At 39.8% G+C, this 24,498-nt stretch overlaps 1 protein-coding gene across 3 annotated transcripts; it reads left to right on the top strand.

Moving 5' to 3' along the window:
* The first annotated feature begins 11,033 nt into the window (after positions 1-11,033).
* On the top strand, positions 11,034-24,437 carry bicra (BRD4 interacting chromatin remodeling complex associated protein). Of its 3 annotated transcripts, XM_047822017.1 has the most exons (15): positions 11,034-11,104; positions 12,413-12,458; positions 12,540-12,585; positions 13,579-13,644; positions 13,869-15,857; positions 16,157-16,345; positions 18,936-19,559; positions 19,704-19,890; positions 19,979-20,076; positions 20,190-20,318; positions 20,412-20,461; positions 20,694-20,842; positions 21,000-21,094; positions 21,172-21,274; positions 21,579-24,437. In XM_047822017.1, exons 2-15 carry the CDS (start codon positions 12,418-12,420, stop codon positions 23,237-23,239), a joined length of 5,427 nt encoding a protein of 1,808 aa, XP_047677973.1. In that variant the 5' UTR covers positions 11,034-11,104; positions 12,413-12,417; the 3' UTR covers positions 23,240-24,437. The 3 variants fall into 3 exon arrangements, with proteins under 3 accessions (XP_047677973.1, XP_047677975.1, XP_047677976.1); XM_047822019.1 differs by lacking the exon at positions 13,579-13,644 and having other exon boundaries at positions 11,035-11,104; XM_047822020.1 differs by lacking the exon at positions 16,157-16,345 and having other exon boundaries at positions 11,035-11,104.
* Positions 24,438-24,498: the final 61 nt, after the last annotated feature.

The raw sequence follows: 24,498 nt of genomic DNA, 5'->3' as shown, positions 1-24,498 counted from the left end.
GAGGAGGGATGAATTTTGTAGATTGGGCTGGCCATTAGAGAGTCTTGATGTGGTGGCCCTCAATTCAAACTTTGACCTGGCTGTCCTGGAAAAACAATGCTCAGTGTTGAGGATCATTGTCAGAGCAGAAGGAAGCACGTTTTCTGCCCTTCACAACGATTAATGTGCCTGATTACAAACTTGCTAGTGCCAGAAGGTCATCATCAATCCTCCACCGAATTTCACAGTGGGTGCAAGACACCTTGTCTTGTAGGCCTCTGTAGGTCTACCTCTAACCATTAGAAGACCAGGTGTTTGGCAAGGCTGAAAATTGAACTCATCAGAGAAGATTGCCTTACTAGAGTCCTTCATAGTCCAGTCCTTATGTTCTTTTGCAAAACCTAGCCTGGCACTTCTTTGCTTCTCATTGATGAAGGGCCTTTTTAGCTGTACATGACTTCAGCTCTGCCTCTAGGAGGGCTGTTTGTTAGTGTAATAATATTTAAGCCAATTGTTGATTCAGAGACAGCAACAGAAGAGAATAATTAAATAACATTTTAATATCTGGCCAAAGTAAAACAGATGTGTGGACACTTAAAGGATTGATTTACAGTACATCATTCATAATTCATGCACATTACAAATGTTTCTGCTACACATTAAAGAGAGATCCACTAGAGACCACTTAGAGATGAACTGAAGATAAACAATCATCTTACAAATGAAAATATATATATTGTGAAAATCACACAAAGGGTATCTTTTATTTTAATTTATGAGCAGCTGTGCTTGATGGTAAAGTCCTCCATTGGACAATTTTTTCTAAGCTGTATCAAAAATTTAATACAGAATGGCTTATTTAAACAAAATTAAATGAATAATTATGCCTATGTACTTAAGGTTTGATCAATAGTTTCTACATCATTTAACAAACATTTGCCCAAAAATTTTGTACACCATGCATTTTACATACCGGATCTAAATCCAGTAGAGCACCTTTGGGATTTGGTAGAATGGGAGATTCACTGCAAGAAAATGTACCTAAAACATCTGCAAGAATGCAATCATGTCAACATGGACGAGAATTACTGTCAAATCACACTTGTGTCCATGACAGATCAGATATTCTTTCAATTCTGTAGTCTGTCCTTCTGTATAATGTATTCTTAGTCTGACACTTTGGTCTTGAAATACAGATTTTAAGGTTGAAATAAATGTGCCATTATTAATTGAGAAACGCAATATGAAATAAAGCTAGGCATTTTAGAAAGGTCAGTTGTTAATTTGAGATTGATAATGACGAAATATTTTATTATATATATTATATATTATTATTTAATTATTTTTTACAATATAATTTCTATTACAGTAAAACTGTATTATTTATTTGTTTAATCGTGTATGTTTATAGCTTAGTTTACTCATTTTTATGACATTATTTATATAAGTATTCCATACTTCTGTAAAGCTGCTTTGAGACAATGATAATTGCTATACAAATAAATTGAACTGAATTGAATTTTTATACATATCACAGAAAAATATTTTTATTTAGACTGAAATGGCATGGCATAGTTCAGAGTTCATAAGCTCAGTTATCTGCTGCAAGTCAATTCAAGTCAAGAAGCTTTTATTGTCATTTCAACGATATATAGCTGTTGTAGTACACAGTGAAATGAGACAACGTGACATCTGCAGCAGACATGTCAGATAAAATTAACAAATTGTTGCATTGCAGTGGTTTGTTTAAAAAATAGTTTACATATGACATTCTCCAGTGTGTAAACGTTTTAACTCTATGAAATTACATAAACCTGTAAGTCCTTCCATTTTCATGGGTTCAGAAGTATTTGGACAAACAAAAGTATAAATATAGCATTATTTTGAATACTTGGAAGCTAATATTTTGCAGTCAATAGCTGCCTCAGGTGTGGAAGCAATGGATATGAAATGGGTTTCATGTTTGAGATGATTTGCCAGACTTTGCCAGATGCTCTGTGACTGACTCAGACATTGAAGAACAATTTCTGTTTTTCGGGTGTCTGTGTTCAGCAGCATTATATTTACGGAAAGTGTTATAACACTAACAAATGTTTATATCTTCAAAGGAAATCTTCTCACGGTTCTTACAAAAGTTTATCTTGGCTTCATCTGTGCAAAGAATCTTTTTCCAGAACTGAGCAAGTCTAATCTAGACTTTCTAATCTTGATATTTAGTGTGCATCTTGAGGTAAATCCTCTGTATTTACATTCATTTGTGACTATGATAATTCTCCCTCATCAAGAGTGTTCTACACTTGGCTAGATGTTGTGATCATTTTTCAGTCATCCACTTCATAGTCTTCCATGTTCCTCCAGTCCTATCGATGTTGCTAAAACATTATGGCTTAGCTATTTTATTCCCTTTTTTAAGAATGTGATTTGACCATTCCTAAAAAAAATAATGTTTGTTTTGTTCTTTCTGTCTAAGGATGGCCTCCTTTACTTGCATCGACACCCTCTCTGGACTATTTGGACTGCATAATGAGAATTCCGATAAACACAATGAGAAAACAGCTACAACAGGCAATGAAACTGCGTATCAGATATTGTCCAATTATGTTTAATCCTGTGGAAATGCATGTAATTCCTGAACGAATAATGCAATATTTTTGTTTAGTCATTAATTACAACTCCATTTTTGTGGTGTACAGAGGGAAAATTACAATAATTGTGCGCTAGTTCAAATTCTTATTCACCTGACTGTATTAACTATAATTACTAAGCATGTTACAGGAAAATGTTCAACATGGGCTTCTTCCCTGTCTTTCAAGGTAAATGAACAAGAGATTAACTTTATTAACATAAAAATCTTTCAGCATTTCATAAGTTTATTAGGGATGTTAATTAAGAAAAAAATACTCTAAACAGCTCTTTTATGGTACAATTGAAAGAGAAAAAAAGAATTTTGTCACAGCACTTATAATGTGTTATAATCATAAATAATGGAATGATCATTAGAATGTAATTATTAATTATGCTGTTTTTGTTTTTGACTGGTGTTCTGCTGCTCCCTCCTGTTCAACACAGTAGTAGCAGAGCAGTAATTAACAAAGAAATTTATACATTACAAAATAACTTATAATGGGATTTTTTTTTACTGTTTACTGCTTATTACTACAGAGTCATTTAAACTATTCCATGCTCCTCTAGAGGTCCAGTTAATTTCAAGAATCATAAAACCATCAAGGGACCATTCATGAACATTCAGAACATACAGTTTGTGCCGATGGCTCATTCTGTGAAAAAATTGTTGGAATAAATACCCAATAACAGATAATACAGGACAGCAAATTTCAGCTCAAGTTGACTTTTGGTTCCTGCAAAACAGCTATTTTAACTGAACTCCAAACCCAGTGAATATGAAAAGCATTTCACAGTGGGCAATTTGAAGACTGCATAAGCTTCGCACTGTCAGGGTGGGCCGGAAGGGAGGACTCAAATGCAGGACGCAGATGTAAATAATAAAAGATATTTAATGAGCTTGACAAAGTAATCAGGCAAGGCAGGCAAACACTCAGTGTAAAGACCAGTCTCTAATCCAGTACAGAGGCAGCAAAGAATACAGGGCAGGCAAATTCAGAGTGAAAAACAGTCCAATAATCCAGTACACAGGCAATACAGGGGTAATACAGGGCAGGCAAAACCACAGAAACCAGAAACAAACAGAGTCAAACCAGGCAGAGCAGAACAGGAACAAGCCTGGATGAATCACAGTGCACATGGCAAGCTGAGAAGACCATCTGGCAAGGAAAAATGTGAAAGCAACGTCCTTATATAGTGAGTAACACCTAAAATGGCCACTGCCCTGGAAGTACAAATCCAACATGGCCGCCGACCTGGAAGTACTGTAACAAACCAGGAAGTGTGGACAGAGTGCTGACAGTACCACTCCCTCCACAGGGCATCTCATGATGTCCCTCCTGGCTGCTCAGGATGGTCACGATCTAACTGCGGGATGAGGTCAGCATCCAAAATGTGGCATGCCGGAACCCAGGAGCGCTCTTCCAGACCGTAACCCTCCCAGTCAACCAAATTCTGTAATCCCCTACCGCGACGTCTGGAACGCAGGAGCCGGCAAGCAACAGTCTTGAACCGGCTTGAGTCTGGAGACATGGAAGCTAGGGTGAATACATAGAACTCTGGGGAGCTTGTGTCAGACCACCACTTGATTGAGCAAATTGGAGATGGGAAAAGGCCCAAAAAAGCACGAGCTTTTCTCCAGAGACGTCGGCAACGTTTGACCAGGACAAGGGCAGAGGGAACCGAGGCCTCCATTTCCTGATTGGAGAACAGTGGGGGCTGGTATCCATAAGCAGCCTGGAAGGGGGAGAGTCCCTTGGCCGCTGAAATTGTGGGCGTATTCCACCCACACCTGGTTAAACAACCAGGACGTAGGTTCTTCGGAACACAGGATGCAACGTCCTTTTTCTAGTTCCTGGTTTAACCGCTCGGTTTGTCCGTTAGACTGAGGATGGAACACAGAAGACAGGCTGATTGTGACCCCCAGGAGCTGGCAAAATTCTCTCCAGAAGTTAAAGGTGAACTGAGGACCACGATCAGATACAATGCTGCATGGGAGACCATACAGGCGAAAGACATGCTGGAGCATGAGCAGAGCTGTTTCCTTGGCTGACGGAAGTTTGGGCAAGGCAATGAAATGGGTCATCTTGGAGAATTGATCCACCACGGAGAGGATGGTGGTGAGCCCAGCCAACGGGGGTAAGCCAGTAACAAATTCTATGGAGACGTGAGACCAGGGCCACCTGGGAACAGGAAGAGGACGGAACAAGCCGGCTGGGGGGCCCTGGGGTGTCTTATTCTGAGCGCAGACAGGACATGCTGCCACAAACTCCCGGACGTCCCTCTTTATCTTATGCCACCAGAATCACTGATGGAGGACCAACAAGGTGCAGGAAGAGCCAGGGTGACAGAACAGGTGAGAGCAGTGGCACCATTGGGACTTGGGCAAAGATATGCAAGATTCCTTTGGTCCTTCCATAGAAAGGGCTGCCCAGCACCCTCCGAACAGTGCCGCCATTCCTCCAGGGCCAACTTGACGGCCAAGAGTTCTCATTCGCCTATAGGATATTTCCGTTCAGCCGGGCTGAGGCACCTTGAGAAGAAAGCACAAGGATTGAGGCGATTGTCTTTGGCAGATCACTGAGACAGAATGGCCCCCACGACGACATCAGATGTATCCACCTTCACAATAAAGTGCTGGTCTTGGTCAGGGAGAGCCAGGATGGGAGCTGTCGTGAAGAGGCCCTTGAGTCTGGTGAAGGCTTGCTCAGCTTCAGGATTCCAGCTGAAGGCTTAGAGTGTGGAGGTTAGCCAGTGTAGGGCGGCAGCGATGGTGCTGAAGCCCCTGATGAACTTGTGATAGAAATTTGCAAATCCCAGGAAGCGCTGGAGCTGCTTTCTGTTAGCCGGGGGTGGCCAGTCCCTAACTTTATCCGTTAGGGACTGGCCAGATCACTGAGACAGAATGGCCCCCACGACGACATCAGATGTATCCACCTTCACAATAAAGTGCTGGTCTTGGTCAGGGAGAGCCAGGATGGGAGCTGTCGTGAAGAGGCCCTTGAGTCTGGTGAAGGCTTGCTCAGCTTCAGGATTCCAGCTGAAGGCTTAGAGTGTGGAGGTTAGCCAGTGTAGGGCGGCAGCGATGGTGCTGAAGCCCCTGATGAACTTGTGATAGAAATTTGCAAATCCCAGGAAGCGCTGGAGCTGCTTTCTGTTAGCCGGGGGTGGCCAGTCCCTAACTGCCTTTACCTAGTTGGAGTCCAGCTGTATGCTACCAGGTGAGAGAATGAAGCCTAAAAAGGTGGTACTAGTGGTGTGGAATTCACATTTCTCAGATTTCACATATAGATGATTCTCAAGAAGACGTTGGAGCACGACTCGAACATGGTTTCTGTGTTCCTCCAGGGAGCGGGAAAAGATCAGAATATCATCCACGTAAACGAAGACAAACTCGTTAAGAAGGTCTTTCAGGACATCATTAACCAAGGCTTGGAAGACCTCCGGTGCATTGGTCAGGCCAAACAGCATGACCAGATATTTATAGTGAACAGAAGGGGTATTGAAAGCATCTTCCACTCATCTCCCTCCCAAATACGGATAAGGTGGTAGGCATTACGTAAGGCCAATTTGGAGAACCCCGCCTTCCTGTCCACGGGGGGTGTTGCAGGCCCATATGTTTTTGGCCGCGGTGTGTCGGTGGACGTCGCTCGGCCCTTCATCTTGGCTGTGAACGTTGCTCGGCCCTTCAGCTTGGCTGTGGACGTTGCTCGGCCCTTCAGCTCGGCTGTGGACATCACCCGGCCCTTCAGCTCAGATGTGGACCTCACTCGGCCCTTCTGCCTGGCTGTGGACATTGTTCGGCTCTTCTGTTCGGCCCTTCAGCTCGGCTGTGGATGTCGCTCGGCCCTCTCTGGCTGCGCCACCGTGTGTCTTGCTCTCCCCACCTGCCTCGCTGTGTGCCTTGCTCCCCCCACCTGCCTTGCCGTGTGCCTTGCTCCCCCTACCTGCCTCGCCGTGTGCCTTGCTCCTCCACCTGCCTTGACGTGTGCCTCGCTCCCCCTCCTGGATCTCGCCGGGATCATGGTCCCCTCTGATATGATTTGATACGGGATTGGCGCATCGGGAGCCGCGCCTCGGGGGGGGTACTGTCACGATCCAGCCCAGACTTTGGCCACATGCTGTTGTTTATGTTTTGTGCCACATGTCTGCCCCACCCTTGTCTCTTCCTCCCCATCTCTGCACACATGTTCCTCATGTGTTAATTGTGTGTTAATTGTCTTGTGTATTTAACCATGTGTATATTAATCCTCGTCCTTGGTATCGTCCTATGTCGTCCTATGTCGTCTTGTGTCTAGTTTGTGTTCCTGTTTTGTGTTTTTTAGTCATTAAACCTGTTTATTTTACGCTATCATGCATTTGTGTCTGTTTTTATCCCACGTCCCTTACAAAAATTGCATGGTTTCTTTCTAAATCAATCAAGTTTCATGGTAACTAAAATGGTTACAACTTAAATGTTAAATCCTGATTGATTGAATGATGGCTATGTTTTGCCAGTAATGAGGGATTATAAAAATCATTTTACAGGTTATCAAATAGGTGCACCATTTTAAAGTCAAACTTGGCTTGCTTTATGGTTCTCAAGAGACAGACAGACAGACACACACAAACACACACACACACACACACACACACACACACTGCAGACACTTTTTTAACAAACCAGCTTAATCCATAATATTGAAGTCTCTCAGCCCCTTTGAGGGCAGTTTAATGTCCCTTAAGATTCTAAGATGGTAAAAGACACTGATGGGCCTTAATTAAAAAGTTACACATTAGCATAAATTTCAGAACAATCAGACTTTCAGTTACTGAGAAATTTGTATTTCAACTTAAGCCTGACACATTTAAATTGGTATGCTCTTGGCACATAATCTCAGAATACTTTGCCATACGTGAAAATTACTTGTTGGCATTCACGAAGAACAGTTCAACAAGCATATGGCTTGATGGATTGATTGGCATGTGTCTGCCATATTTTTCACAAATTTAAGGTTTGTTAATTATTAAGGTTAACACTCTCCTGGTAATTTTAACAAAAAGTATGTGACAGACCAGCAATGTATGCTTTTAAAATTATGCAAATTATTATAAATTAGAGTTGACTTTTCAAAACTGTTTATTTAATGTCAAATTTATATGAGGTGAGCCAAGGAATCAACATTCAATTTATTGAATTGATTGGCACAGTTATCTTCAATTTAAAGATTAGCAAAATGGTGTACCATACCATATATGCAATCATGAGTTAAATATGCTGCACCTATTTTAATTGTTTGAGAAGTATTGTTTAAAAATGTCAGCATGTTTTTGTTTATTATTGTAGATCACAATTCCCTGGTTATTTTGACAGCAGGTAAAGATCAGTCAGAAATGTACAGTTTGGTTGTCGAGATATAGGAAAAAGCTTTCACTATAGGACAATCGTCAGGTCATCAGATGCTGGTTTCTTCCCTGAGTAGTGCAAACAATGAACCAGTATTATTATTATTATTAATAATAATAATAATAATAATAATAATAATAATAATAATAATAATAATAATAATGATAATAATAATAATAATAATAATAATAATAATAATAATAATAATAATAATAATATGCAAAACAGTATGTTGGCTCTGTCAACAGTTCTAACCAGTTATCCCTCCCAATTCCGTGTAACCAAAAAGGTGTCCAATTTGATACTATGCAATAAAAATAAATGTGTTTATGAACACTTTTCTGATTCTGACAACCAACCATATATGGCATTATAGAAAAAAAAATAGTTGTCCTAAATGTCACTATAGACCTCTGCTGTGTGGCTGACATCAGAGTGGTGTGTTTCACTCTGGGACCCTTTAGCCTGGCTAGAGAGCTGGCTATAAATTGTTTGTTGTGCACTATGTTGTTAGAACAAGAATGGTGGATGAAAGAGATGAAAGAGAGTGGATGAAAGAGAGTGTTTCACAAATGAAACACAGATAACTAGATGCAATCTGCTATTCAAATGAGTATGCATGACATTTGAATTATGTAATGACTGTTAAGAATTTAAGCAAACCTATGTGAGAAAATTTCAAAAGTTGTTTGCCTCACCCTTTGCAAACAAATGAATGTTATCCTCCCCATGGGATTCAATAAAAGTTTATCCTTGACGATCAGTCCAACATTAAACTCTGAGGTCAGAAACAGACATAGCACAAATACATGGTACACAATACATATTCCTCAAAATACATTAAATATTTGCACAATTAAAAAAGTACAAGTGAAATACAGTCATATCCTACAATAGTGGCACCATATGTAATGGAGAACATCCTAATACTATAACAGACAGCTAATTTGCATTTAATGATTCCCACAAAACACTATAAAAATTCTATATTCTTCTGTAAGCTGCTCTTCTATAAGGCTATCTATATATCTATAAATGCTGGAGGAGGGAAAAGAATTTAAGATTATAAAGTTTGTCCAAGAGACAAGGACCACTTGTGGAGAGCTTCAAAAAGACCTGGAATTTGCAGTTACAATTGTTTTAAAGAAAATGCTCTCAAGCGCAGTAACCTCTATGTGTGCTCACCACCCAAGACTCCATTGCTGAAGAAAAAGCATGCTAAACCTTGTTTAAAGTTTGCTGCACAACATTTAGACAAGCCTGTGAAATACTGGGAGAATATGGTCTGGGCAGTTGAGTCCAAAATTTACCTCTATGGATGCAACAATACACACCATGTTTGGAGGTCAAACGGCACTGCACATCACCCCAGAAACACCATACGAACAGTGAAGTTTGGAGCTGGGAACATCATGGGGTTGGGTTGTTTTTCAGCATGCAGCACTGTCAAACTTCATATAATCAAAGGAAGGATGGAATGGAAAAATGTATTGAGAGATTCTCGATAAACCTCTGCTACCATCTACTAGAATGATGGAGATGAAACGAGGTTAGACATTTCAGCAACACAATGATCCCAAGGACACAGCCAAGAAAACTGGTTTCAAAGGAATAAATAAAACTGCTAGAATGGCCCAGAGTATAGAATAGAAAATCTATGGAAAGAACTAAAAATCAGAGTTCATAGAAGAGGTCCACAGGAACCTTCAACATTTGATGAGTCTTTGTGTGGAAGAATGGGCCAAAATCACACCTGAGCAATGCATGTGACTAGTTTCTTTATAAAGAAGGTGTCATTATTATAGCTGTCTTTACCAACAATGGCTTTTTTTTAATAAATTAAATGTCAGTAAGTGTGTTTAATGCATTTTCCTGTGTCATTCCATTCATTATTATTTACACAGCTTAATTTCTGAATTAATTTGTTTTGATTTCTTTGTATGTATGTATTACTTGGACTGTTACTGACATCTGGTGATATTTCTTGTCAACAGCACCTTTAGAACTATATTTACTTTACAGAAATGTGGTGACATGATCAATACTTATTTTACCCGATGTATATAAATGTGCAGTAATCCATGCAAGTGAGTTGAGATTGAGCAAAGCTAGATTTACATTATTTAGCCTTCTCATGTGTAAATGTATACACACTCATAAGCATGAGCAGTATGCAAACAAAAATTTACAGGATTTTCAGGAATCTGAAATTTTGAAAACACTAATTAAGATTGAAAGAATAAACTTATTTGTATTCAGCTTAACAAATGAGGGCCGTTTTTTGTAGTTTTGATTTATTTTTTCCTTATTTTGTACAATATCATAAGTATTGTATTATTCTGATAGGGAAGTACATGACAGTCACATATGGCTGGTGCTTGTGACTTGATCATAACCATGACGTTATTCACAATTCAAATGAGTGCAGTAGGGGGTGCTATAGTAAACAACAATTATTACCACCCCATCCATTATATTCCTCAGAATATCTAAAATAAATAAATAAATATATATATATATATATATATATATATATATATATATATATATATATATATATATATATATATATAGGCAATTGTATAAAAAGGAAAACAATAAACCCAATCACACTTTAAAAATAAATGTCTGTGACATTCACATTCATGTGGCGTTAAGTATAAACATTGTGTATATTCGCCTGTTGGTTTAAATAATTTAGTAGACTCAAATTGCCTTTATAGACGCCGATTTTTTTTAATTAATCCACAATGATAACACAAACCTATCCTAATTGAGCAGTAAAAACTACATTTCTTAAATGTAATGAGCTTCACTAAAATCTATTTAAACCAGGTACTTATTTATAAAGTAAAATTTTTCGGAAATGTAACGAGCTCGAATAGAACCCATTCACCCGACGTACTTATTAATAAAATTGTAAAACTTTTAATAAGTATTCAAGTGTGTGCATAAACGTTTTGATACGTCGTTACTGTAGACGCTGAAAAGTTTATCAATCAGGCAAATGCGCTGGGCGCCTTTTCCTGTTTCTGGGCTCTGTGATTGGGTCCTGAGGCGGAGCCCGTGCAGGGCTGTTTTGGAGACCCCGCGCTGCTTGTACCTCTATCATCTCGGGTGAGTTTGTTACAATATAGAAATTTCTCTTTAAATCTGAATAACTACTGTAAAGCTGCAATGTTTGCAGTCTGCACGTGAGTCACAAACTTCACCTCTGCCATGTTCATATAGCCGATTTCCTGCATGAGTCGGCGAATAGATTTATTTTACAACGAATTCCCAAGCATACCCTCTGGTCCAAGACTATTCCAACATAAACTCATATTTAGCAAGGATAAAGATAATAGGCTACGCAGTTGCTTCTATTGGTTGGTGAACACAGGATATCCATTGGTCATGATCGTGTTTTTCTGGGACGGAGGTGTACAACAAATTCCTTGTACTGGTATTTAGTTATTGTAAGGTTTATTTGTACTGCGCCTTAAGCAGTTAACGCAAATTTACTGCTAGTCAGCTAGCTAGGATCAGCTAAGTGAAATTACAGAAACCGAATCTGTGTGGCTTGTTTGGAAAGATGGAAATCAACGGCAGAAAACATTAGCGAGATATTTTAAATGGTCACAAACGTAAGGAAACGTTTTGGATTGCACCAATGTGTATTTTGGACAAGTTGTAGTTGTGCAAAGCTAAGTACAACCGCCGTATCCTAGAGGTCCAGAGTCTCCATTCATGTACTGCTTTGCCCTTTCCTCTATGTGGGATGCTCTTTTATGCGTGAAAGAGATCACAACTGTGGTCTACGCTGAACATAACCGGTCTGATAGGCTGCTGTCTGCAGGTTATTATTGAACTAGCAAGGTTGGGTCCCCGCCTACCTCATCTTCTTTTTGTAGTTTTGATCGATTGCGTTTAAAGATATAAGTGGCTTGGATCGAAACAGGTTGTTGCAGTTACCCCAAACTCAATAAATTGCATTGTTATAGTGACTTAGTTTTATATGCACTGTGTGTGGTTGTTTTATCAGTGTATAAAAGTGGGGTAGTTGTTGTTATTTGTTTTGAGGGAATATGGAGAACCCCCATCACCTCACACTTTAGTCTGCAAAAATTGTAAATTGTACTTTATTATTATTATTATTATTATTATTATTATTATTATTATTATTAAGTATTATTGTTATTATTATTGTTAAGACTTTAAACAGAAAACCTTTGCTATCCTTGAAATAGCCTGAAATAGCCTGTGTTTTTAATTCCTTTCAAAATAGGTTTTTGTCGGTTGGCTTATTTGCTGTAGAAGTGTTTTTTGTTTGTTTGTTTATTTATTTGTTTAGTTTTTTTTAACAAGAACAATCTTATGAGGCTATGAGATATTTGGGCTATTGTTTATAAACCTTGCCTCATTGTGTTTTTTTTTTTTTTTTAGTTGACATGGATGATGAAGATGGCAGGTGCTTGTTAGATGTAATTTGGTAAGTATGCGCTTATTAAAATAGTATTCCACATTCAAATAGAATTTAAATTAAACACGAAAGGTTGTGTTTGTTTTACAGTGACCCACAAGCGCTCAATGACTTTCTTCATGGATCAGAAACACAGGTGAGTGCTTTTTATAAAAGTAGTAGGTAACCAAGTGATAAGTCAAGTCAAGAAGTTTTTATTGTCATTTCAACCATATATAGCGGACGCAGTACACGGTGAAATAAAACAACCTCTTTCCAGAATTATGGTGCTACATAAAACAACACAGAGCTAAGGACTTAAGTCCTAGCCACATAAAGTGCAATATGTGCAACCTAGACATTCCCAGTGAGAGTGTGATTCAACTCTAAAATGACCAAGTTGAAGAATGTGAACAAACCATGCTGTGATTTTGTGGTTGTCTGAATTAAATTTGCCGTTAAACTGATCCATGAAGCACAGAGTGAGACAAATGACAGTGCTACAGAAATATAATTAAGTAAACTAGACTGAAGAACAACAGAAAAAGGATAAAAACTAGTTCTGATGTTCAAATGTAAAAGTATTTATTAATTAATTATGTTAGTTCTTTATAATATTGGCATCTTCTTATATACCTCTGATATGCATTCAGTTTGGTTTGCTTTTGGTTAACAAAATTATTTAGTTTGGAATTAAAACAAAAGTATCAGTAATGCTCTTATCAAGCAAAGCATGGCTTTCAAACAGTTGTTCTCAACCATCACACAAATTATCCAAAAAGAATGTACATTAGCTTAAATTTTCCCTTCCACTCTAGCGCCTCTACAGAAGATTGTTTCTGTTTCTTTATCTTCTTTAGAATAAGATTGCACGGAATTTCACCCTTATAATTTCTCTTTCGTTAAATCACAATATTGACATACTAATCTAATATTTCCTATCATTTGCATCCTGTTTTCCCTTCTTTTTAACTGTCTTGTTGCCTGCTTGTGCTTTTTGTACTTTGATGGGTCTGGGCACTATCTTCACTATGCTTCTCCTTTGCTTTTCCACTTTGGAATCTTTGTCTTTCTGCATTTTCTATCTCTCCTTTCGTGCCCTTGTCTGTGATGTGGTGGTCTGTCCTATTCTGGGTATGCCTGTCTGTAGCTGGACACTGATGACCTTTTGGATGGCTCAAGTGACCCCTCCAACTCATTCTTCTCCAGCACTGGGGTAAGTATTTTCCCCTCTTTTCCCCACCTTCTCTGTCTGTATTCCTTTCGTAGCATGCCTTCTCAAGCCCCACTCATCAGATCAGATTCAAACATCACTTTAGTGATGAATTGCCCACTGGTGACACACCATCTCGTAGCCATCCATACCTTTTGATTTGCTTTTCCCTTAATAACATGATCTGTTGTCAGCATGTAAATTTTAGCCTTTTCTGTCTTTTCTAGGAACATGTTCCTGAAGTCCAACAACCGACTCAGTTGTCAACAAGTGAGCCATCTGGGCTTCCCCGGGTCAGTGTTGATTTGGACTTTTTAGAAGACGATGACATCCTTGGGGCCTCACCAGAAGGAGGTGATGGTGAAAGCAATGGGGTTGGGCCAAATCATGAGCCTTGTGATATTCTGCAACAGAGTCTGGCTGAAGCCAATATCACTGAGCAGAGCCTTCAAGAAGCAGAGGCTGAGCTTGACCTCAGCTCTTTTGGGCTCACTAGTCTAACACAGGTGGTCCAACCGCTCCCTGATGCTAGTTTGCCTGGGGTCGGCATTGCAGGAACTACACAAATCTTTCCTGGCCAGGGCACCACTACAACACCTTCCAATGCAACTACCGATATGCTCGGCTCAGTTCTGGCACACCAGGGGATGCAGCTTCAACCCCAGGTCATGAACAAAGCCATTAACGTCCAACCATTCATGCAGCAAGTCGGACTTGGAAACGTGACACTTCAACCCATTTCAAGTCTTCAGACCTTACCAAATGGAAGCCAGTCTGGGCATTTGGGCATTGGACAGATTCAAGTTGTGGGCCAATCCACTGTAATGACTATCAATCCATCAGGGCAGCATATTTTGGCCAAAACCATGGGTGGCTATCCTCTGCACCAGCCTGGACTTGATGCTGCAAGTTCTGGGGCTCAGGCTGGTCTTGGGGGGTCAGTGCTTAGCTCTGGAGGGGGACTGTTGATTCAGGGAGGCAAGGCCACACTAGGATCTCCATCACTGAATGGCCCAGCTATTTGTGTCAGCAGCACTAACACCAACAGCAGTGGAACCACAATGGCTGCACCGAGTAGTATAGTGGGATTTGCTCGTGGTCCTTTAAATACAGGAGCTCAATCTCAGACTCAAAACCAAGTCATGCAGAATGTCATCATCCAGCGGACACCAACTCCAATACAGCCCAAACCTCCCCAAGGGAGTGCCATCCAACCAAAATCTTTCAAACAACAGCAACAACTGCCAGCCACACATTCATTGCAAAATGATGCCAATAAAGCTCTAGGGGTTCAGCAAGTCCCAGCATCTGCAGCTCAGAATGTAGCCTTCCTCACAGGCAAGCCAAGTTCAAATGTAGTACTGAGTACACAGACCACCACACAAGGAACACAGTTCCCCCAAGCCCTGTTTAAGCAACAAAGCAATCCTACATCAGGCAAGCCACTAAGTGTTCACTTGCTGAATCAGCAGGGAAGCATTGTCATTCCATCCCAGGCTGTCCTACAAGGGCAGAATCATCAGTTCCTCCTGCCTCAACTCCAGACTGGAGGTCAAATCCTGGCCCAGCAAACTGGCGGACACATTATTGCTGCCAATCAAATCTTGGCAACCAATCAGAATATAAATCTAGGCCAGGTATTGGCCCCTCAAGGTCATCCTGGTGCTGCACACATTCTTTCTGGACCCATACAACTTCAACCAGGTCAAATGGGCCACCCCACACTGTTCCAGATGCCTGTTTCTCTAGCCCAGTCACAGAATCAAGCTCATCCAGTTACAGGACATGTTCAAACTGTTATACAAGGCATGCCTATACAGAGTTCCTTGTCAATAGAGGGCCTCAGCCCAGCTGTCAATTTGCAGCCAACCCTTCAGCAGCAGGCTGGTGTTGTTGCTGGAAACAGCAGCACTGGTGTAGCAGCCATGCCCCAGTGCCACCCGAATGAGAGCGTACCAGAATTGAGTACCACCACTGAGCAAGCAGCCCAAACCCAACCCCCTGTTCTTACTGTCCAGACAGGTCCTTCAGTCACAGCCGCTATGTTGATTCCATCTTCTGCATCTCAAGCTTCTACAGTAACTACATCTACGTCCTCGGTGAGCACAGTGGGCTTGGCCTCCCAGATCCAGCACAGCCCAGGGAAGGTGTTGTTCACTCCTCCAAGTTCTAGCATTATTCTTAGCCAGGAGCCTGTACAGATGTTCCTGCAGCAGGTTGGTGTGATCTAATTTCTAATTAATACTTTTTGTTGTATTTAAAATATGTGCATTATCTGACAATCTACCTTTAGCAGAAATTTTCATTTAGCAGAAAAATTCAAAATGGACCTTATACCAGGCCCATGACTACTAGTCAAATTTAATACACAGTGTAGCAGACATGCAAATCTCTTTAAGATTTATGTATGTCTAATATATCTGAAAGTTTTTCCAATGTAGAGCCCTGCTGAACATTCCTTAGTTTGGATTACTGTTTTACCTCTCCCATAACTTGATAAATGTGCTCATGTCAGGATCAGCAGCACCAAGCAGGAAAAGACCCACCTGCATCTGTGGGTGTACCTGCATCTGTTATCATCAGCGGTGGCAGCTCTGGTTTCACCCCTACAGCCCATGATGGCCTATTAACTGAAAATCACCCAAGGGAGAATGCAAGTCCTTCCCTTGGCCCTGCTGACATGGCAGCATTGGTTAAGATGAAGGTAGATGAGCTTGTGCTCTGCACTAAGCCCCACCCACTTGTTGCTGGCACTGCTGCATATAGAGCTGAACAGTGACTGACCATTTTTAATCGGCTTTGGTTCAGGAAGTAAATTTCATATTAATTCTCTTTGTGTAACATCTTAAAATAGAGATTAGCACATTGGAAAAATGTGAATAACCATATGAATCACCTCATGACTATTTTTTTAAGCAAAATATATTTAGAAAAATGGGAGTATAAGACTATATTATTAACTTTTACAAAAGAAAAAATATGGATCACAAGCATTCAACAGACATGACTAAGCTGCATTTTCTTAAAATATATTACTTTTGTGAACATTAATTTATATATGTTGTAGTTTTGTGTACAAGAAGCTTATATATTAACTATATAGGATATTAGGTACTGTTCTAGTGTCCTTGTTCTTCACTTTTCACTGTTTAAGTATGGAATGTATGAGGAGTGACGGATATTGATGCTAGTTTATGGATTGGGAAAGAATAAACCAGCTTACTTTCTAAGAGCTTTTGCTGTCTAGTGTAAACGCATAACTTGCACAACTGGAGAATTTCAATTCCATAGTGCTAGGCTGCTGCAAATTATATGATGTAAGGTTACATTAACTTGAAAAATGCATATTCAGCCTCTGCTTATCAGCAAAATTCTGAGATCAACTACTTGGTTCATCAATGTAATTTCCTGAGCTGTGCACACTTTTGCCCATTTTCCCAAAATATGAAACTACAGTTTAGCCTAAACCTAATAAATAAATATGGTTATGCTATAAATACTATAATGAATAGATGCAGCCATAAGTATATATTTGACAGTAAATCATCAAATAATGTTTATTATAAAATGATTGCTTTACATTTAAGTGAATTTTTTATATCATAATACTAGGATTCTCTGCTTCCTCACTGATTTGATTTTGAAATGAAACAGTCACTGATCAGCAAAAGATAGCATATCATTTTGAGCTCACAAAGGCCTATTATGTGGTTCCATCTGCCGGGAAACTATCATTGGTATACAAGTTTAATAAATAAATGAACTGAAATGTTACATGAGCATGTTGACTGTTATTAGCATGATTATATATGCATTGAAGCATTTTGAAAATTATTTATATAATTTTTATTTAGTTTGTTTAGGCTCAATGACATTACATACAAATCAAGCACATATTCCACCTATAGCATTTGTCTTAGAGAAAACAAAGTTAGAGCCTCCTTTAAATTCCTCATCAGCATTTAAATGATATAAATTAAATTCTATCACATAAATGAAATCGTATTTAAAAATAATAATGTTAAAACTAGACTGGCCGATGAGTTCAATAGGAGCATCAGTAACTGGCCGTGTAAACAAGGAGTCATGTATTTTATTTCTAAAAATCAAAGTAGCTATGGCATATATCAATGGCATTTTTACTTCCAAAACCTGACTATTCAGCTCTATTGTAACACCTTGTAATCCAGTGAAACTGCTCACTCTCTGTGCACATGCTTGCACAGACATTGTTTTGCTCTACCTCACATTCTGTCATGCCTTTCCTCTTAGCATTGTGTCCTCCTTTCAGTTGCTGTGCCAATCTGATTCTGGTCTGCATAATAATTTTGTTAATTTGCTTTTTCTTCCTTCACTGCTAATTTCCATAGTCCACTATTCATTAGATCCTGTGCTATGTAATGATATCATGACCTGTACTCCAGTAATGTGACATTTTATTTGTCCAGATGTCCTTGTGCCTATTATTTTAAGAATATAGTGGAGTGGTGTTTGTGATTCCCATAAAAACTTTCTAAAATGTGCTAGGAACATTTACAAATTTTTTATCTCGTAATTGTCCCAAATAGCTAGTTGTCTATGAAACTATTAGCAGGCTTACTTAACAACACCGATGGAATTAATGGCCATTTTCAAGATGTAAACTACATCTTTGCTGCCTAAAAACTCCAGAGTTACTGTCTGCATCGACTGAGCATGTTCTCCCTGTGCCCCTGTGGGTTAATTCAGGGTGGAATGAATGCTTTAATGCCACTTTCCATCTTCTGAAAAAGTATTCATCCTGTGATAGGCTTCAAATTCACCACATCTTTCAGCCCAGGAAAAAATGTCTACTGATAGAAGACTACTGCTCCAAACAAATATTTTAATAGACGATTATTCATGTTTATTAATCAACAGATAGTTGATCAGTTAACTTAATTGTGGCTTGAAAAAGAGAAAGTCCATTGTATTTGTTATTGTGTATTTTGGTGATTATGAAATAAATGTAATAATTTAATTCAAGAGGAATCTGATAAGGACTTTGTTAAATCATAAGACACTTGAAAATATGTAGATTTAAATTGTTCTATCTCTATCAATTTCTCAATTATAAACATTTATCATTTAAACTTAAGGCAAAATTACACACCTAGCTTAACTGGCCTCGTTAAACTCTAACATTGCTATACATTTTTGTGCTACATTGAAATATATTTTTATGTGCTTGTCAATTTAGATACAATTCTGATTTTCTTTTTAGTACAAAATAATCCATTAATATCTGCTTTGTATTCTCACTTCCTGACCTCCAGGTTTCATCAACAGCACATCAGCAACAAGCTATAAAGATCCAAAGCCCCTCCCCTTCTCATTCTGCAGCCACTCACAGTGTGACACCAACTCTGTCAGACAGCCCACAGCCATCCCAGGCTTCTCCCCTCATTCAGATCCAGTCCCCGCACCCTGCACAGTCCCGACCTCCCTCTCAACCCCAGGCACAGCCACCATCTCAGTCCCAGGCACCATCTCGGGCATGCACACCTTCCTCTATACCTCCACTCTTTATAATACACAATTCAATAAGCGGTTCTCCACAACCATCTCAGCCAGTTTCCCAAGCACCACAGCAGCAGACGCAGCCTCAGCCAGTTCAAGTGCAGATTCCGCAGGTTCTTCCTCAGCCTGTGGTCCTCCAGCAGGAACAGCTGCCTGCCTCCTCCTGCTCCCCAAAGCCTCCCCAGGCTCCTGCATCACAGTTTCATTTTGTGACACCTGCAGTGTGTGCCACGTCTGGGGCAATGTTGAAACAACAGATGCCAGGCTTGACTGCCGAACAGCAGCACCATTTGCAGCTTATTAATGCACAACTACAGAGAATGCCATCCATAAACCAGCCTTCACCACAACATAAGCAGCTACTGGAAAAGCTCAACCAGGCAAGTTTTTGTGAAACCTTAATGCAGGCTGGAATGCTACCAACATCTTGGAGTATGACACCTACACTCAAAAATATATATTTTTTCCTAAAATATTAGTTTAGTACCCTTTTTCTAACCAGTTATTTTTCTGTGTTTATTCAGGTTCAGCAAAACATCCTTCTCCAGGCAAAACAACAGCTTCAGACTCCACCTCAGGCCAGCCAGTTTAGCAAACTCCCCGAGCAGCCTATAACCCAAATGGTTAACTCTTCAGCCAGCAGTACAGTTAGTGCATCTGTAACCTCTCTGTTGCAACAGAAGTCTGTCTTCATCAAGTCCTCAGTTTCAGGTGAACCCTCTATTTTGGTACAGGGTGAGGTTATTAATATTGATTATAGAATTGTCTATTTTATAGTTGTGTTGTGTATATATTTCAGGTTCAAATGACACCCAGGTATTTCCTGGAGCTGCAGGGACAAGTGGAGTAACAGTTAATCAAGGAAAGCCCACTCTAAATCTTGCTCAGTCTGTTCAGGTCTGAATCACTAACAACCTATGTAACGATTTACTTTTTAGGTATAGGTTGTAATCGATGTACATTTAAATCATTTTAATTATGATCATTTTTGTATATTGTATTATCTGCAGACAAAGTCTGGGGTTATAAGTGCAGTTGGAGGGGTGACATTAGGTAAACCTGGGTTACAGATTCAGGTTCTCAACAGTGGACTTTCACAGATGCCTACTCTGCAGCCTTCAGCTCCTGTTCAAACCCAGGCAAGTGTTATATATACACATTGCTTCCTGTGATCTAGTGTACTACACTCTTATGTGAATACACTTAAGTTAGTCTTCTATGACTTTCCACAGACTTCAGCTTTAAAAAGACCTTTTAGTGTGGAGCCAAGCAAAGAAGCACGGTAATTACCATTTGTGTAGCTTCATAGTATTATACATATGTTAAACTAGATATGCACTGTCCATTTTGTAAAATCAGATCAGAAAAGCAGATTTGATCCAGTTATACTGTCCAGTGTTTCTGCCTCAGAAGTGTTAGTATGTCCAACAGAAGAAACAATAAGGTCATAGGTATGTCCAGACTGTGCTAAATTCTGTGTGCATTTGTCTGTGTGTATGTGTGTGTGTGTAAAGGATTTTAGAACAGTTGAGGAAGCTTCAGGCTTCTGTACTGCATCCAGACTACAGCTCACCTTTCCACTCTTTTGAGGACACACTTTGCCGACTGTTACCCTATCATGTATACCAGGGCATGGCTCCCTCCCCTCAAGATTATCGAAAAGGTAAAGCAAGTTATCTGACCATATGAATTATCAGGTTAATTAAGCAAGTATATTAATACAGCTTAAATATTTTGTAATTTTATCAATTTGAAGTATATTTTCCAAGTTAATGTCTTCATTACTGATTGTGTAATGTCCTTTTTGGCTCTTTGCCCAGTGGATGATGAGTTTGAAAATGTCTCCAGCCAACTTCTGAAGCGCACACAAGCTATGCTGGATAAGTATCGTCACCTGCTGTTTGAAGAATCAAGGGTATGAGAAAACATGTCTTATTTTACTTTTTCTTGTCCTTGACCATTTGTTTGATCTTGTTGTGTTACTTTGAGCAGAGACTTGGCCCCTCTGCTGAAATGGTGATGATTGACAGAATGTTTATCCAGGAAGAGAAGATTGCCCTGAACCAAGACAGGATACTGGCCAAGGAGAAGCCAGGTAAAGTCAAAATTAATTCTGCGCAAGAATGAAGATTTGTATATACACACTTCCACAGTATTAGGAAGGTGGTCATATTATTATGGCTGGTCAATGTATATACAAAATATTGAGTTCTCTTCAGATTAGGGCAGTACTAATTGCTTTAGAATAGGCCACTAAATTTTAAGATACAGTGACTGGTGTTGGACGTCCCTGCTGTAAAGTCATCATAGTAAATATAGCCTTGATTAAGTATTACCTTAAACAAGGTTGCTTAATATCAGTGTATTATTTATTCAATTCTCTCAATATTTTTCAACAGAGGAGTTTGTGGCCAGTTCATGTATGGTGAACAGGGTTGCAGAGAGTAGTGCGAGACCTGCAGCAGTGGAACTGATCTCTATTAAAACTGGGCCTGTACCAGTGGAACTGAGCTCTTTAAAACCTGCTGGAGCATCGGCTCATATACCTGGCACCCCAGCTCCTGCTTCTACTTCAGTGACTGTTCCTGCCACTGCTAATTCTGTTTCCTTCCCACCCACAAAACTAGTGATAAAACAAGGAGGAAGTGGCGCACTGGTATCATGGTCTACTAGCTGCACCCCAATGTCTTCATCTGTGGTACGCCCTTGTGCAAAAGCCACAGGGCTGAGCTCTGAGCGCTGTTTTGGCCCCACCTCATCTTCTACTCATTCCGCTGATGATGATGACAATGATGATGATGCACTTCCGCAGCGGACTAGCAAGCCTCCTATTAAGACTTACGAGGCACGTCAGCGAATTGGCTTGAAGTTGAAAATTAAACAAGAGGCAGGTTTCAGCAAAGTGGTTCACAACACTGCATTAGATCCTGTTCATTTACAACCACAGCACACTCTTCTTCCACAAGTCCCTGAGTCACCCTCTAAAACAAGACCACCTGTAACCCAACTGTCCATAGTTCAAAGGACTTCACCCCCAATCAGTAATTCCACATCCTCTATCACGTACAGTGCTGCAACCACATATTCAAGTTCTGGAACTACAACTTCCTCAACTGCACCCCCTACTCCAGTATCTCATAGCTGGTCATCTTTGTCTTCGTCTTTATCTTCATTCACCTCTTCAGCCCAAGTGAATGGCACTCTAGAGCACTGTGAGGTGTCTAGAGCTAAACTGAATCCTACCTCCACTTCAGCACCTCAGTTGACCACCTGCCGACTCCCACTACGAAAGACGTACCGCAAAAATGTCAGCCCTCATCATCGACCCGGCGTGCCAGGAGGAGGAGACATGGGACCCATTCAACCTGCCGCAGCTGCATCCTCTCCTCCAGTGGAGAGGACAGTTATTGCCAGTGTGAAATTGGAGCAGCAAGGTGTTTGCAAGCCCCCTCATACCCACACTGACCCAGGGTCACAGGGCCTGGCATCTGTAGAGCATGAATTCTACCATGGAATTAAAAATGCCTATCAGCAGCAACAATCCTCTAATAAAGAGGATGATGAGGATGGTAATACTGGGGACCATATGGGTAGAGTCACGGGGCAGATAAGTAAAAACCGTGATTGGGCAGTGGGCACATTTCGGATGGACCAGCATGCACCAGGCCCTCCATCTCCTGGTGAAACATCCTGGGCGAGAGATTCATCACTTCCTGCGAAACGATCTAAATCAGATTCCCCAGACATGGACAATGCCAGCTTCTCTAGCGGTAGCCCCCCACTGGACAATTCGCTGAACGAACATCTGCAGTGTGCTATTGATAGCATACTGAATCTTCAGCAGGGCCCACCAACCCGTGGAACTGTGGACAGAGTATATGCTGGAAACCTAACCAACCAGCACCAAACCCACCATCGTCAGGGCACATCATCTTCATCAACGTCATCATATAGACACAATGTCTCTTCCTCTTCCTCTCCTTCTTCAACTTCCATTTCACAGCACCCACAGTTAGGGGGCCGAGGCCAGAATGGAAATCTGGTGTCACATAGTAGATAACAGAGCCTTTTAGGTGAGAGATGCTGAAAGACTGAAAGGAATGAGAGAGGCCAAAGCAGGAAAATCATTTTACTCTGTTTAGCTGTGTTTGCCTTGCTTGTCTAAGGATGGCTACTGAATAATAATATTCTTTAGGTATAAAGTAAGGCCCTTTAGGTGTATTTTCATGCGTTTGAAGTGCACTTTGATCTGCCATGCTTGTTTTTTTTTTCCTTTTTTCATTTGTTTATTTCAGGAAAGTTATGTTTATTGTTAACAGGGCTTACATTAACTTTAGAATTAAGAAACCTTTCTCACAGTTTGTTATTACTAATGAAGATTAGTAATAACAAAATGTGAGGAATTTTCTTAACCTGTCCATTTAATCTATGTATGGCCCTTAATTCATTACCATTACCACTGTAGTAATTCTGCCTGTACTGAATGATATTCTTTAATGTTGTTCTTTGAATTTAATGTGAAGTCTTTGTCCATTGGTTAACACAGGTTATCCCTCTATAGTACAAAATCATGTACACTCAATCAATAACACTGACCAAGCACTAAAATTCTAAATTCTTTCTTTGAAGAATCATTCTTCATTTGGGTTTTTGCAAGTCTGATGTGGTGAGTGCTGGTATTGACCGATAGACCATCTGAGCTTAAATTATACCATCATGTGGAGTGACATTTACAGAGAATACTTCTAGTCCCAGAGAGTCTTTTTGGGATTGTATTTTGTTTTTTCAAACTTGGTCCTAACTATCCACTTTTTAGCTGATTAACTGAATCAGCTTGGATTAGTGCTAGGTACAGGCACATCAAGCAGGTGATACGTTCAAGATTATCCATGTTAGAAACCAATTATTTTAGTGGTTTGCAGTCCGCAACCACTGTCTGTCATCAAGATGTATAACTGTTACTTAATCACTGACATTTAAGTGGCCATAAAGGCACCCTCATAATTTATTTATATATTTTATGTATACTTATGTAGACTCCTTTTAACCCCCCTGGACAATTCAAATGCAAACACAGCTTAATTATGAGGAAAAGAAGACTAATCTAAAGAAAAAATAGAACTGTAAGAATTTGAAGTATAGTACTACAAATTAATTTTGTATTGTATTTATTGTGTATAATGACACTTTTTTTAAAAAGGAAACTGTACATTTAGTAAAACTGTAAATTAAACTTTGCTTCTTTTATGAAAGAACCATGCATTTGTATTTGACCTTGATGTTTCTTGTATTACATTTTTTGGTGGGGAAGGAAGTATT

The sequence above is a fragment of the Tachysurus fulvidraco genome, chromosome 13 (genome assembly GCF_022655615.1).
Source record: "Tachysurus fulvidraco isolate hzauxx_2018 chromosome 13, HZAU_PFXX_2.0, whole genome shotgun sequence".
Classification (NCBI taxonomy): Eukaryota; Metazoa; Chordata; class Actinopteri; order Siluriformes; family Bagridae; genus Tachysurus; species Tachysurus fulvidraco.
This window is presented reverse-complemented; position numbering and strand designations above follow the sequence as displayed.